This window comes from Adelges cooleyi, unplaced genomic scaffold (assembly GCF_023614345.1).
Source record: "Adelges cooleyi isolate 19-005CV unplaced genomic scaffold, UGA_ACOO_1.1 ACOO_flye_CR_arks_rails_tigmint_CR_PRNA_519, whole genome shotgun sequence".
NCBI classification, from domain to species: Eukaryota; Metazoa; Arthropoda; class Insecta; order Hemiptera; family Adelgidae; genus Adelges; species Adelges cooleyi.
In genome coordinates, this window is record NW_026096208.1 from 41,636 (window position 1) to 59,250 (window position 17,615).

Consider the following 17,615-nt stretch of genomic DNA (forward strand, 5'->3'; position numbering starts at 1 on the left):
AATCACGAGCTTAGAACAACGTGTTGTACATTGGTTTCTTTGCATAAACCGTAAAATATAATTTGAACTATTGCTAAAAAACATTTTTTACTGACTACTGTAAAAAAACCTAACAAAAAAACACAAACATGGAAAACTATATTTTTGTGCGCCAATATTTTCAAATAAGAATATGGAATGGTTAATAAATATAATGTTTAAATAAAAATAAAACTTCATTCGCCTTTGCGATTGTTTAAATATTAACGTTACGGTAAAAATATAAGAAATATATTATCTTTTTTTTTTGCAAGGACGAGGAAGGTTAAAGTACAAGGAACGACCATCAACAAATTTACCTCTCCAACGTCGCCTTGTTATTTGTTCAAGTTTTTCTAAAAAATCGAACCCACCAACTACGAACAATATTATCGTTCGAAATAAATTTAATGTAACATTAAACAGTGTTTATATTGGAACGTAAGTTATAACGGCGATTCAGTTGATACAACATACTTAGTAGTCAGCAGTTATAATTTTGTAAAATATTAGCTCTCATTTAATAACAAAGATCATAGATACCCTTTTTAAATTTTTTTCAAAAAAAAAAACAAATTTAATAAGCTAAAAAATGTTTTTGTTTCAAATCTGTGTTATTGCTCTAAGCAGTCTTCGGTGTTGTCAAACGATGGTCACATTGGCAACCATTCAGTATTTGCAACACACCGAGTCAAATTTTATGAATTTGATGATTTTGGGCAATACTTGCTATACTATTACCGAACCCGAATCCCCGTGGAAAAGATGTCTTAGTATTCCGGACGTTACAGTGAACAATTATGAAAAATTCGGTGTGACACCACCTTTTCCAGTTACTGAAGATAAGAGCCACAATTTTGTATGGACTGGAGATTCGCTGTCAACTATTTATGAAAATACAGACAGTTTTATGGCCTTTGTAAAAAACACCTATTGCTGTACTGCCGTAAACCGAACATTGCACGCAGTGGTAATGGACTGTGTAGTTAAAGAAATGTACGCCGAGGCATTTATTCGGTTTACGAACGTGATCGAAAGTGAAGGCATTTCGATGTTAGGTAGAATATGTCGTATATCAACTAAAATAATTGCGAATATGAGACTGAGGCCAATTCAACTTCACTTAGGTAGAATCATTCCTGCGGTAGAAAACATTAACAACAAGTTTAAAATGTTTTTGATATCGACTGCGCCGGTGCGTCAAATAGTAGACGCCATCAATGTATTAAAACAGGACGGGCCTTTGACTGAACAAAAAGAATTCTTCAATGCTACATGCATGGAGTTTAGTCAACGATATGGTAACATGATGGGCTTGGTAAGTACTGGTCGATATCTAGACAACAGATTTTTAATGAACAACTACATAGCCAACAAAGAACTCGATGTTATCATATTCCGCACAAACGCGTACTTTCATATCAAAACGGACGCTGGACAAAGTGCTGGACCAAGCGCTGGACCCAGCGGTGGTGGTAACCAATTAAATGCACAGGATCAATTCCAAATAGAGGATATAAATAGACAATTCTAACATTTACGGGTGGCACCGCCTTAGGCCAAAATCTAATCTCATATTTTTAAACTAATGACTTGAAATTATATAAAATTGGAGCTTGCATATATCTATATTAGAAATAGTAATAGTATTATATATGACCTCAAAATGTCTTAAAATATTTACAAAAATTCCTTATGTGTTATCTAATAATATCTACAAATCTACATTTATCATACTTGTATAATTAATGTTATTATAATTATATTATAATTTTTCATTCAGAATGGTTTTCATCAGTTAGCAAAGTAAAATTTTCCCATTTTTTACTTAATGTTTTGACTATAGAATTTTGAAGAAAATATGTGTAATGTGATGAGTCGCCTTTATTGTAGCTTTACCTACGGTCTAATTTTCATACCTAAATCCCTAAAACTCGGTTTGAAAAAGTGAATTAAAAAAAAAATCCTTTTAAATGAAAAATTCCATTCAATTGCATGAACATTCCAATGTAAAACGTACGCATTTCCATGCATATTAAAATAATGTTAAATTAATACATTAACTATACTATTTTTTTTTATCACTTTACACAGGAATTATCTTAAAAAACGTCGGCCGATGGCCTTTGTAGCCGAGGTTTTCTAGTCATTTATATACATCGTATTTATGTTATGGTTTTCACGTATAACCAAAAAGATAATTTTTGAAAGCTTAATAAAGCCAAAAAAGTTTTGGGTTTTTTAAAATACCGATAAGCACAAAACTGTTAATATTAACTCTTCGTCCTTATTTGGTCTAATAATTGTAAAAATATTGTTTATCTAATATTGTTACCTAGGTGTCAATTCCTAGGTGACTTCTAGGTGGCAATATTCTAAGATTATAACAAAACGAACTACGTGAAATACATTTGATTTTTATTGTACAATGATATTTAAAGGTTACAATGAGATTTTTTAATCTCCCATTATGGGTTTGAGGGTATATGAGGCAAGCCTAATCGATGTTTTTTTTCAAAAATTTCGAATTGATCCGGCTTGAATTGGCTAAGTTATATCAAATTAAATTTGCCAGTTTAAAACCTATCAATTTTTTTTCGGATTAGTTACGAAAATATGGGCGCACAAAAACATATTTTTCCATGGTTTGTTTTTTTTTGTTAGGTTTTTTTACAGTAGTCAGTAAAAAATATTTTTTAGCAATAGTTTTAATAATATTTTACGATTAGTGCGAAGAAACCAATGTACAACAACATGTTTTTCTAAGCTCGTGTTGCTCTTATCGATACAGAGTGTCCCGTCAGGATTTAACAACACCTTCTTGAATTTATATTGAGAACACTATAGGCTATGATGCACAAAATATATTTTATCAAGCAAATTTATGAAGGTCGTTGTAACAAAAATTTGGTTTCGAACTCCTATGATAATAATCCAAATCAGTGGTGCCAAATCTGCTCCTCGGGAAGGGTGGGTGGCCAGTAAATAAACTCGACGATGCATTTTTTACCTTGAGGTGGGTGTCCATAAAATTCTTTTGCCCTTCCTATTACATTTTAGTTCAGCGCCACTGATCAAGATTTTATGATATACCGCAAAAATAATAAAATAGATTTAACATTTAAGAATTACTTCAGGAGGCTAAACGGCAACTGGGTTCATTATCTTTTTTTTTTTAAATAAAAGGACCAAAAAGACCTTCATCTTTTATTTCAAGTAATTAGTATTTTATGATATGGAAGACAAACAACGCGACTTCTATTTAATATGTCTTGATTTAACATATTTTAACATTTTACAATTATTCAGTTATTCGCCTATACGCTATTATATTTTGTTATTGTCTTTATATGGAGGAGATTTGACTAATTAATGTTGTAGAATTAGATCCGTTTTGTTTTTGCGAACACTTCATACTCGCGTTGTACATAATATACCATTATTAACTAGTATTCTTACTTTGATATCGGAGTTCATTAAAATCTAATCTAAGTTCATTTGTTACAACGACCTTCATAAATTTGCTTGATAAAATATATTTTGTGCATCATAGCCTATAGTGTTCTCAATATAAATTCAAGAAGGTGTTGTTAAATCCTGACGGGACACTCTGTATCGATAAGAGCGACACGAGCGTAGAAAAACATTGACAATGTTTGATTTCAGTGACCTATATTTTAGTAACGAGTTGTTTGTATTTTTCGCTGTAAGTTTAATACAAACCATTTGGAAAGGCGTATTACAGTTTTATTATTATTACTCAAATGTCCGCTCTGCATCGAAGATAAATTGCATCGTCGAGTTTACTTCCATGACTTACTGGTCACCACCCTCCCGAGGAGCAGGTTCGGCACCACTGATTTGGAATATTTTCATAAGAGTCCAAAATCCGAAAATTGGCTTTTACGACATTAAAGAAAAGCCTCATTTGTTTTCTATCAATAGTTAATAGTCTTGAACTGAACTCATAGGCTTCATAAAAGAAAATGATATTCGAGTTATTAAAATATAATGATCGATACCCTGTATTGATATAAGCGATGAAAATATTATTTTTGTGCATTTGTTTTTTCGTACAACCGATAAGGTATCGTTTGAAGTTGTTTTATATGTAAGCATACCACATTGCATTATACATTAAAGAAACCACTTAACAACTCTAAAAAAATAAATTATGAAAATAATGTAAAATTTTAAGTTTTAAAAATCCATAATAATCTTCAAAGTCCATAAATTTTAGTATTAAGGCCAAATTTTAGGTTATTTCATTATAAAAATATAATATGATATGTAATTAAAATATGCTCGAACTGAATTTCAAATTGAAAGAGTCATTTTAAAAATGACTGATTCAATTATGAAAAAAAAATCATTGACATAAGTCAATGATTTTTCAAAGATGACTTTTTTGATATTTATATACACAGTTACGTTTACTGTGTAAAAATTACTTTTGCAGATTTGTGACATTTGTCAGAAATATTTTATTTTATTTTAAAAAATTATACTAGTTTGTGAAAAATTTTAGAAACAATTCTGTGTTTATTTGTATTATTTAATTTCTTCAAAATCCACATTTATTAGCGTAAAAGCCTTTTTTTGGGTTATTTCATTTGAAAATGATTTGTTTTTACTTAATATATTAAAACATGTCAGATAAAACCCTCGGACTGAACTTCTTATTATTAAAATGATTTTAATTTTTCATAAAGTTGCAATAAAGTTATTAATATTAACAAATTGCAGCTCTTTAACCCTAAAACTGCGCTTAAGTAATAAAAAAAATGAGTTCCAACGCAGAGGGCGGTGGGTTGTCGACATTTGGTTTTGAGCGCATGTGAGGCAAGCCTAATCGATGTTTTTTTTCAAAAATTTCGAATTGATCCGGCTTGAATTGGCTAAGTTATATCAAATTAAATTTGCCAGTTTAAAACCTATCAATTTTTTTTCGGGTTAGGTACGAAAACATGGGCTCAGAAAAACATATTTTTCCAGGTTTGTGTTTTTTTTTTTGGGTTTTTTTACAGTAGTCAGCAAAAAATATTTTTTTGCAGTAGTTCAAATAGTATTTTACGATTTGTTCGAAGAAACCAATGTATAACAACATGGTTTTCTACGCTCGTGTCGCTCTTATCGATACAGGGTGTACTGTCAGAATTTAACAACACCTTGAATTTATATTGAGAGACACTATAGGCTATGATGCACAAAATATATTTTATCAAGCAAATTTATGAAGGTCGTTGTAACAAATGAACTTAGATTAGATTTTAATGAACTCCGATATCAAAGTAAGAATACTAGTTAATAATGGTATATTATGTACAACGCGAGTATGAAGTGTTCGCAAAAACAAAACATATCTAATTCTACAACATTAATTAGTCAAATCTCCTCCATATAAAGACAATAACAAAATATAATAGCGTATAGGCAAATAACTGAATGTTTGTAAAATGTTGAAATATGTTTAATTAAGACATATTAAATAGAAGTCGCGTTGTTTGTCTTCCATATCATAAAATACTAATTACTTGAAATAAAAGATGAAGGTCTTTTTGGTCCTTTTATTTTTACAAAAGTAAAATAATAAACCCAGTTGCCGTTTAACCTCCTTAATCGATTATTTAATGTTAAATCTATTTTATTAGTTTTGCGGTATATCATAAAACCGGGTATGTGGCACCAAACTAAAATTTAATAGAGGAGCATAACAATATAATGGACGACCACTTCAAGGTGAGTTTAGGTAAAAAAAGCATCGTTAAGTCTATTTTCATGACCAACTGGCTTCCCACCCTCTCACTCTATAACAGGGAGGCTGTCGCCCCCTTCCCTGAGGAGCCGGTTCAACACTGCTGATCCGGATTTATTTCGAAATCCGAAAACTGGAATTTACGGTTTGAAAGAAAAGTCTAATTTATTTCCTATCAAATGTTCATATTCTTAAACTGAGCACCTAGGACTCATAAAAGACGAACAAGAGAAACCATCTAAATAGAACAATTATGAGAATATTATATTTGAGCTATTAAAATATACTGATGGAATAGCCTGTATCGATGAAAGCGTTAAAAATAAGTTTTTGTGCATTTGTTTTTTCGTACAATCGGTAATGTATTGTTTAAAGTATTCCAAATGTAGGTATACTGCAAAGTTGTCTACAGTAAAAGAATAACTCAACAACACCGATAAAAATATATAAAAGAATTAGGTCAAATTTTAAGTTTTGAAACCCGTAATAGACATCGAAATCTACATTTGTTAATGTTTAAGCCACGCTTTGGGTTATTCTATACAGGGTGATCCACTTATCGCGAACCACTCAATATTTTTTTTTATATCAACTTTTATAACTTAAATGGTAATGTATATATTTTATTAACTGTTAAAGTTATATCAGTTTTTAAGTTATGCTGGGAGGGGAAGTGCCGTTGGGAAATGCGGGCAAAATATGTTAAATCAAAGCATATTAAATAGAAGTCGCGTTGTTTGTCTTCCATATCTAAAAATACTAATTACTTGAAATAAATGATAAAGATTTTTTTAGTCCTTTTCTTGTTTTAAAAATAAAATAAAACACCCAGTTGCAGTTTAACATTCGTGTTATTTCTTAAAAATTAAATCTATTTTATTAAAATTTATTTTTACACAAAATGTTATAATACGTTAGTTGAATCCTGGGACTGAATTTCTAATTATTAAAATGATGTTTGTTAATAGATATTTTTTTGCATAACAGACCGTATTTAGGAAGTAAGTGATTATATTTAGGTTTGAACATTTTTAAAATTCATTTTACCAGAGTTAATTAAATATTATAGGATTTTTTTTAGTGCATATGGGGGTATAATAATATTTGTATATTTGGCTAAATCACCGTCATTAGTATCATCATCTTTAGATCAATACTGTCATTAACATTTTATTTAATATTAGCAAGTAATAATATTTCCATACATGTTGTACAGTGTGATTGGTTGACTACGATTTTCTCAAATTGACAGCTTTTAGTTAATCTTAATTGACAAAATATTTTTTTCTTATGTTTGATAAAATATATCAAAATTGGGTGGACTAAAATAAATAAAATAATAAAATTGTAAAAAATAATAATAAGTCTTTTTCATTCTGTACAGTCAAAATCACCTTGTATTAGAAACTATACCGTAATGTTTTTGTCAAACACGCGCGAATAACATCAGCTCTTCAAACATAACATTGAACAAATAAAGCCTTAGCTCGTGTGCATAGACCAGTTGTAAGAACAATTTATTTACAATGGCATTAAACCCTTAGCGATTTTGCAGCAACGCGCTTCATAGCGTTTGCAAAATTATTATATTGTATGTATTTACTTTTTGGCTGACGAAATATGTGTGGTTTATTAGTTTTACACAATATCATGAAATCTGGCAAAACACATTTTAATAATTTCAAATTATTTTTTTGGTTAGAAATCTTATATCTTATAAATATTACTTCTTGTTAATTCCCCAAATTATTTAATACTGTTAGTATTTGTTTAATACCGTACCCCGTACCGTTTTATTATGGGCGGTGCAGGTTTTTTTTTAAGTGAAAAAAAGATAACTAAAATAAATAAACGTGTCGACATTGTCGACACAAAAAAAAACAGTTGAATTTAGACGATTTGTTCGGATTGAGACAAAATAATAATTAAAACAATCTGTATAGTAATAACGAATAAGTAATATTTCGTTAAGACTAATACAATAAAGAAATAATTTAATATTTATAAAATTATAAAGTAGGTACACAGATAGGGTGATTATTTTTACTTGTTAAATATTATTAGCTTACAAGAAAATAGTGTTAAAGCATGTAATTAAAGCACCCCCATTACCCTTTGATGTAAGACATACATAGATTCAACTTTTTATCAATTATAGATTATGAGAAAATTGAAAATAAGGCGTTTATAAGATGTATTAAACAGAACTTTTTCAAATTCAAATCATTATACCGCATGAATGTGATATCCGATCTACCTGTATAATAGCTTCTATTAATGCAATGGAAAATAGAGCATAGCAGTTTTTGCCATACGGTAAAATCCTCAAAGTTATATAATAATAACCCCTCTTCCCGTTAACATTATCTAATAATCGATATTTTATATACGAGTATATATAGCTTAAACTAAATAGGAAAAGTCTAATCAAGTAAGATATAAGCCCGCATAGCATGATTGTATCAAAACCAAGTCCAGTGTCTACACATGCGTAAGCCAATATTTTTTTTTTACGTTTAAATAGTAATAAAAACTTTATTCGCCTTTGCGAATGCTTAGATATTATGGTACGGTAAAAATGATAAACGGGGAAGGGCAAAGTACATTCAACGAACATCAACCATTTGTTATTTGTTCAAGTTTTTCTAAAAAATCTAACCTACTAACTATAAACAATATTATCGTTAGAAACAAATTTAATGTAACAAGTGTTTTGGATTGGTACGTAAGTTATAACGGCGATTCAGTTGATACAACATACTTAGTAGTCAGCAGTTATAATTTTGTAAAAAATATTAGCTCTCATTTAATAACAAAGATCATAGATACCCTTTTTAAATTTTTTTCAAAAAAAAAAACAAATTTAATAAGCTAAAAAATGTTTTTGTTTCAAATCTGTGTTATTGCTCTAAGCAGTCTTCGGTGTTGTCAAACGATGATCACATTGGCAAACATTCAATATTTGCAACACACCGAGTCAAAGTTTATGAATTTGATGATTTTGGGCAATACTTGCTATACTGCTACCGAACCCGGATCCCCGCGGATAAGATGTCTTAGTATTCCGGACGTTGTAGTGAACAATTATGAAAAATTCGGTGTGACACCACCTTTTCCAGTTACTGAAGATAAGAGCCACAATTTTGTATGGACTGGAGATTCGCTGTCAACTATTTATGAAAATACAGACAGTTTTATGGCCTTTGTAAAAAATACCTATTGCTGTACTGCCGTAAACCGAACATTGCACGCAGTGGTAATGGACTGTGTAGTTAAAGAAATGTACGCCGAGGCATTTATTCGGTTTACGAACGTGGTCGAAAGTGAAGGCATTTCGATGTTAGCTAGAATATGTCATATATCAATTAAAATAATACAGAAGAGAAATATGGGGGCATGTATTCTTCACATTAATACAATCGGTCCTGTAATAGCTGACATTGAAAACAAGTTTAAAATGTTTTTGATATCGACTGCACCGGTGCGTCAAATAATAGACGCCATCAATGTATTAAGGATGAAAGACGTATCATTGGAAGAACGAAAAGAATTCTACAATAATACATGCATGGAGTTTAGTCAACGATATGGTAACATGATGGGCTTGGTAAGTACTGGCAAATATGCAGACTTCGGATATATATCGAATACCTACAGAGCCAACCAAGAACTCGAATTTATCTTAGACCGCGCAAAAGCGTACTTTAAAAATGAATCGGACGCTGGACCAAGTGCTGGACCAAGCGGCGGGGGTGACGAATTAAACGCCCAGAATCAATTCCAAATAGAGGATTTAAGTGGACAATTATAACATTTACGGGTGGCATCGGTTTAGGCCAAAATCAACACACACATTTTTCAACTAATGACTTGAAAGTATATAAAATTGGAGTTTGCATTTATCTATATTAGTAATAGTAATAGTATTGTATTTGACCTCAAAAGGTCTTAAATGTTTTCCAAAAATTCCTCATGTGTTATCTAATATTAAAAATCTACAATAAAAGCAATTTAAAAAAAAAGTAATAATATCTTTTTCATATTTGTATAATTATTGTTATTATTATTATATTATATTTGTTCGTTCAGAATGGTTATCATCAGTTAGCAAAGTGAAATTTTCCCATTTTTTTTTTTTACATAATGTTTTGACTACAGATTTTTTAAGAAAAAAATGTGTATATAATATAATAATAAATTAATTGTATAATGTGATAGGTCACCTCCATTCGAGTATTTAAACAAAAAGTGTTCAAGCGGAATTTTTTTTTAAGTTGAAAAATATGTACATTTTTTGGTATTTTTTTTTTTAATTTTATTTTTTACCCCATTTAAAGTACCTTTCTGGTACGATTTCTAATTAATAGAGTGGCTACACGTAGAAATCGGTATTTATAATATTATTAAGCTGACCAACATTAAATTGTTATACGAATAACTACCGTACTTTGTAATATCATATAGTACGGTTGGTTTTGCTGTTTCCTCTACTTGCAATAGTACCGGCCAGCCTCTTCATAGTTAGGTTATTCGATAAAATTATTTAGGAACATAATGATTTACACGTTTCACTAACTATTATTTTTTTCATTGTTTTTATACATTGTGATCTAAATTGTTAACATTTTTTTAATATTTTTACCGCCCTTCCAACTAAGTTTTTTTGATAGCAACTTTTGAACTAAAACTTAAATTCAAAATATCTAAAAATGTTTGCCAAAGTTCCTTATGTGTTATCTAATATTAAAAATCTACAATAAAAGCAATTTAAAAAAAAAGTAATAATATCTTTTTCATATTTGTATAATTATTGTTATTATTATTATATTATATTTGTTCGTTCAGAATGGTTATCATCAGTTAGCAAAGTGAAATTTTCCCATTTTTTTTTTTACATAATGTTTTGACTACAGATTTTTTAAGAAAAAAATGTGTATATAATATATTATAATGTATCATGTAATAGGTCACCTCCATTGTAGTCTACCTACGGTCTAATTTTCATATCTAATCCTAAACTTTGCTTGAAAAAGTGAATTAAAGAAAAAAAAATTCTATCCTTCTAGGGGAAATGGTTTATGCTATTATTTTTTTTATTAGTTTACAAATATATGTACCCTATTTCTATTGGTATTTAACAAATGTTCCTTAAAAATATTACATTTTATTTTTTATATCCCCATTTAAAGTACCTTTCTGGTACGATTTCTAATTAATAGAGTGGCTACACGTAGAAATCGGTATTTATAATATTATTAAGCTGACCAACATTAAATGGTTATACGAATAACTACCGTACTTTGTAATATCATATAGTACGGTTGGTTTTGCTGTTTCCTCTACTTGCAATAGTACCGGCCAGCCTCTTCATAGTTAGGTTATTCGATAAAATTATTTAGGAACATAATGATTTACACGTTTCACTAACTATTATTTTTTTTCATTGTTTTTATACATTGTGATCTAAATTGTTAACATTTTTTTAATATTTTTACCGCCCTTCCAACTAAGTTTTTTTGATAGCAACTTTTGAAACTTAAACGGCAATGTGTACATTTCAATGAGTTTTCAGGTTAAAAATAATATACTTAAAATTTTGATTGGTTAATAAACAATTCTGGACAGTTAATTTGAAAGTTATAAGATTTTAAAAGTTAGGATGGAAGGGGAAGTGCGCGCAGATAAAAATAATACTACCCTTCACGACCATTCCTCCTGCCCTAAACTAGAAACTTCAATAACATCAAAAATAATTATCCAAAACTGGTTAACGATCAGTCCAAACATGTCCATTACATTATTCTCATTGTTGCAAAATCGTCTCGTTATTCGTTCCGAGTTTTCCTAAAAAAAACAAATAGAAATATACCTACTAGCAAAAACGTTTTTCTTCAAGGCGTTTTACAGGCCATTCAGGTCTATTGCCACAACAACCACTTGCCTACATTGGTCTCTGTCACTTGCCAGTTCTTCCCCATTCTCTATTCCAAGTTCTTTCAAATCCTTGACCACTCTATCCTTCCATCATTGTCTAGGATGCCCCCTAGGTCTCTTCGTGTCTGGTCTCTATTTCGTAACCTGTCCGATTGGTCCCTCCGGTCTCTACACGTTTGCTACTACTTTTTAGAACTCCGATGATATTTGCTTTTCCGTATAGTTGTCTTGATTCTACTTCATTGTTAATTTTTGGACCATAGATTTTTCTTAATATCTTTCGTACAAAGGTCGCCAGTTTACATTCATCCGACATTGTTGTAGCCCAGGCCCCACGTGCATACAAGGCTACTGGTTTCACTAGTACTTTGTTAAGAGTTATTTTTGTCTTCCGTGATAAAATCTTTGATTTAAATAGAGAAACCAATCAAAAATAGCATCTGTTTGTCGCTGCTAATCTAAGTTCTATTTCCTCGTGGCTATTTGCGCCCTTGTTAATGTCCACTTCTAGGTATTTAAAATTAACAAATATAAGTAAAAAAATGTTTTTTCCCAAATCTGTGGTATTGCACTATGCTGTCTTGACCGTTGTCAAACGGCGATTACATTGGAAACCATTAAAACATTGCAAGAAACCTAGTCCAAATTTATGAAATTGGCGTTGTTAAAAAAACGCTGACAACCGGTAAGCAATATCCAGACAATTATATGGCCTATGTACAGATAAACTATGATGGTACTGTCGTACAAATCATTGTACAACGTATTGGATGACTGTTTAGGTAAAGGACGTTACGTCGAGGCGTTAATTTGGCCTATGAACGTGATCGAAAGTGTGATTTCAATGATTTTTTTCTCAAAAATTGTTTTCATGTTCGAATTTTTTATAATAACATTTTTAATAAACTATAAATATTATTCTTTAAACTTTTGTTTAATGGATGTAAAAACTATGTATTAAATTGAAAATTTTTAGATTAAAAATTGAGTTTTTTATAGGCATTTATATCTAAACTATGTGGTTAGTATTCTATTAAAACTGGTAAACTGAATTTGAAAAATGTTCAACCCTGATTTTTTTTTATATTAAAGAGTTTTAGATTTATCCGCTAGATGCACTAGTAAGATGAAATATGATATACGAAATAATGGAAAAGGGAAAATAGATTGTTACGAGAGAGCAACATGGCGCGTTGAAGGGTTAAATTGGTGTACTAAAATTACCGGTGAACATTTTTCTTGCTTAAGTATTAAGTTCTAATATTATGTTTGATATCTTTTCTCCCAATTGTATATTGTAACCAGAGAGCGGATTATTGGGGTTTTACACATATTTATAGGCTTTGTGCAGCTCTACGAGGTTAAGCAACTTGGACAATACATCAGAGAATTTGTTAATAGATATTATTTAGCACAACAGAGCATATTTGGTAATCTGGATATTATATTAAGGTTTGAACATCTTTAAAATTAATTTTACCAGTGTTAATAGTATATTATAAAAATTGTTTAGTGCATATGGGTATAGTATTCGTATATTTTGCTAAAGCACCGCCGTTAGTATCACTATATTTAGATCATCCATGGTCATATACTGGTCAATAGAGGATTTAAAAGCCATACTGTTACTAGCATTTTACTTTTTCAAAGTATTAATATTTTAATACATGTCGTACAGGGTGATTGGTTGGACTACGATTCTCTCAAATTCATCTGAGATGTTAGACCTTTTTTTTCATAGTTTTTAGTTGATCTTAATTGACAAAATATTTTTTTCTTGTTTTTGATCAAATATATCAAAATTGGGTGGACTGAAATAACAAATAATAAAATTGTAAAAAATAATAATAAGTCTTTTTCATTCTGTACAGCCAAAATCGCCTTGTATTAGAAACTATACCGTAAAGTTTATGTCAAACGCGCGCGTGAATAATATCAGCTATTCAAACATAACATTGAACAAATAAAGCCTTAGCTCGTGTTGCATACATCAGTTATAAGAATAATTTTTTTATAATAACATTAAAATCCGCTGCAATTTTACAGAAACGCGTGACATAGCGTTTGAAAAATTATATTGTATTTTTTTTGGCTGACGAAATATGTGTTATTATTAGTTTTACACGATATCTTGAATTTGCAAAACATTTTAATAATTTCTAATTATTTTTTTGGTTAGAAATCTTGTATCTTATAAATATTACTTCTTGTTATTTCCCCAAATTATTTAATACTGTTAGTACTTGTTTAATACCGTAGCCATTTTATTATCGGCGGTGCAGATTTTTTATAGCTGAAAAAAAGATAACTAAAATAAATAAACGTGTCAACACACAAAAAAAAACAGAGTTGAATTTCGACGATTTGTTCGGATTGAGACAAAATAATAATTAAAACAATTTGAATAGTAATAATGAATAAGTAATATTTCATTAAGACTAATACAATAAAGAAATAATTAAATACTTATAAAATTATAAAGTAGGTACATAGGGTGATTATTTTGAATTGTTAAATATCATTAGCTTACAAGAAAATAGTGTTAAAGCATGTAATTAAAGCACCCCCATTACCCTTTGATGTAAGACATACATAGATTCAATTTTCTATCAATTATAGATTAGAAGAAAATTGAAAATTATGCGTTTATAAGGTGTATCAAACAGAATTTGTTCAAATTAAAACCGTTATAACGCATGAGTGTGAAATCCGATTTACCTATTTATTATCTTTTATTAAAGCTATTAAAAATATCTATCCCCCCCCTTATTATAGTGTGTATAATTGGCGTAGGGCAAAAGCCTCAAATGTATATAATAATAAATACCCATATCCCACACCCCTCCTCCTCCCGTTAACATTATGTGATTATCGATTTTTATTATTTAGATTCAACTTTATACCAAATAAATATTAGGGTTTTTATGTATAGCTTGAACTAAATAGGTACAGTCTAACCAAGTTGATTGTACCAAAAACAAGTCCAGTATCTACACATTAACAGAGACTACCGGAATGTCCGCTGAAGTCTTTACATTTAAATAACAATAATAAGAACTATATGTGCTTTTAACAATTATTCTGTATTAACGTTAGGCTGAAAAATACTAATGACAAATTATTTTTTTTATTTTTGGAAGACGAGAAGGGGTGAAGTACACTAAACGAACATCAAACCAATCCAATATCGTCTTGTTATTTGATCAAGTTTTTTTTCTAATAAATCAAATCTACCCACTACCGAATGTATTATCGTTAGAAACAAACTTTATGTGGGAATTTAAAGGAAAAGGTTTTTTAAAAAGTCTAATTAAAATCCACTACAAAAATGATGACTAATCGTTAGAAACAAATTTAATGTAACTGTGAAAAGTGTTTTAGATTGCCACGTAAGTTAAAACGGCGATTCAGTTGATACAACATATACTTCGTAGTGAGCAGTTATAATTTTGTAAAAAAATATTAGCTTTCATTTTATAACAATTATCATTTGATCACAGATAGCATTTTTGGATTTTTTTTCAAAAATAACAAATAAATAAGTTAAAAAAATGTTTTTGTTCCAAATCTGTGTTATTGCCCTATGCAGTCTTCGCTGTTGTCAAACGATGATCACATTGGAAACCATTCAAAAGTTGTATGAAACTGAACGGAAATTTATGAGTTTGGTGTTTTCGGACACTACGTGCTATACTCGCGTACCCACAATTCCCCCTCAGATGAGATGTGTTTGTACTCCGAGCGTTGTAGTGAATAATTATGAAAATTTCGGTGTGATACCGCCTTTCTCGGTTACTGAAGATCTGAGCCATAATATTTTATTCACTGGAAATTCGCTGGCGACCAACTATCAAAATGTAGAAAGTTTTATGGCCTTTGTAAGGAATTCCTATTGCTGTCCTGCCGTAAACCGAACATTGCACGCAGTGGTGGAAGACTGTGTAAGTGAAGGACGTTACGTCGAGGCATTTATCCGGCTTATGAACGTGATCGAAAGTGAAGGCATTTCGATGTTGGGTAGAATATGTCGTATATCATATAAAATAATAAAAAACATGCCAAAGAAGGCAATCAAACCTCACTTTGATTTGATCGATCCTGTAATAAAACACATTGAAGACAAGTTTAAATTGTATTTAATAGCGACCGAGCCGGTGCGTCAAATAGGACAGGCCATCAAAGCATTAAGGGCGCAATTTAAGTCACTGGATGAACGAAAAGAATTCTACAATGATGTGTGCATGGAGTTTAATCAACGATATGTTAACATGATGAACTTGGTGAGCACTGGCCAATATGCTGACGTCGAACATATACCGTCCATCTCCATAGCCAATCGAGAATTCGAAAATATCTTAAGACTTGCAATCGTGTACTTTAAAAAAAAAACCGACGTTGGACCAAGCGGCGGTGATGACGAGTTCAATGTGCTATATCAACTCCAAAGTGAGAATAGAAACAGACAATTTTAATATTTCCGAGTGGCATCGCTTTAGGTCAAAATCTACACACACATTTTATAACTAAAACTTAAATTCAAAATATCTAAAAATGTTTGCCAAAAGTTCCTTATGTGTTATCTAATATATAAAAATCTAAGAATAAATGTATAAGCAATTAAAAAAAATTAAATAGTTTCTATGTAATATTTTTGTAATTATTATTATTATTATTACTTTATTATAATTTTTCGCTCGAAATGGTTATCATCAGTTAGCAAAGTGAAATTTTCCCATTTTCCTTTTACTTAATGTTTGACTACAGAATTTTGAAGAAAAAATGTACATACATATATTATATGTATGATGTTATAGGTCACCTCCATTATAGTTCTACTTACGGTCTAATTTGCATACCTAATCCTTGAAACTTTGCTTGAAAAAGTGAATTAAAGAAAAAAAAAATACCATATCCTTCTAGGGGAAATGGTTTATGCTATTATTTTTTTTTTGGTTTCCCAATATTTACCGCTAGTTCTATGTTTAACGAATATTCCATAAAAATATATATTTTATTTTTTACATCATTTAAAGTGCCTTTCTGGTACGATTTGTGATTTATAGAGTAGCTACACGTAGAAATCAGTATTTATAATATTATTAATCTGACCAACAAACATTAAATGGTTATACGAATAACTACCGTACTTTGTAATATCATATAGTACGGTTGGTTTTGCTGTTTCCTCTACTTGCAATAGTACCGGCCAGCCTCTTCATAGTTAGGTGTAGGTAATAATTATTCGATAAAATGATTTAGGAACATAATGATTTACACGTTTCACTAATTATTATTTTTTTATACTGTTTTTATACAATGTGATCTAAATTGATTTATTTATGTTTTTACCGCCCTTCCAACTGAGTTTTTTCGATAGCAACTTTTGAAACTTAAACGGCAATTTGTAAATTTTAAAGAGTTTTCAGATTAAAAATAATGTACTGAAAATGTTGAATGGTTAATAAACAAATCTGAACAATTAATTTGAATGTTATAAGATTTTAAAAGTCAGGATGGGAGGGGAAGTGCGCGCAGATAAAAATAACACTGCCCTCCACGACCATTCCTCTTGCCCTAAACTAGAAACGGCAATAACATCAAAAATAATTTTCCAAAACCGGATAACGTTCAGTACATTATTCTCATTGTTTCAAAATCGTCTCGTTATCCGTTCCGAGTGTTTCTAAAAAGAAACAAATAGTAATACAACTCCACAGTAATGTACCTGTAAAATATGTTTTGGAAGTTGTAACGAAAATTCAGTCGACAGAAAAATAATCAATTATTAAGGACGGGAACGGGCAAAGTACATGAAACGAAACGAAATTTCACCAAAGTCAAACATCAAAACCGTCTTGTTGTTTGTTCAAGTTTTTCTGCCCGAGAAAATAGAAATATACGCGACCTA

At 30.2% G+C, this 17,615-nt stretch overlaps 1 protein-coding gene across 1 annotated transcript; it reads left to right on the plus strand.

Annotated features, from left to right (window-relative positions):
* Positions 1–766: 766 nt before the first annotated feature.
* On the plus strand, positions 767–9,704 carry LOC126842372 (uncharacterized). Its single transcript, XM_050579321.1, has 2 exons — positions 767–1,076; positions 9,118–9,704. The coding sequence occupies exons 1-2, from the start codon at positions 929–931 to the stop codon at positions 9,582–9,584; spliced, it is 615 nt and encodes a 204-aa protein (XP_050435278.1). The 5' UTR covers positions 767–928; the 3' UTR covers positions 9,585–9,704.
* The last annotated feature ends 7,911 nt before the right edge of the window (positions 9,705–17,615 follow it).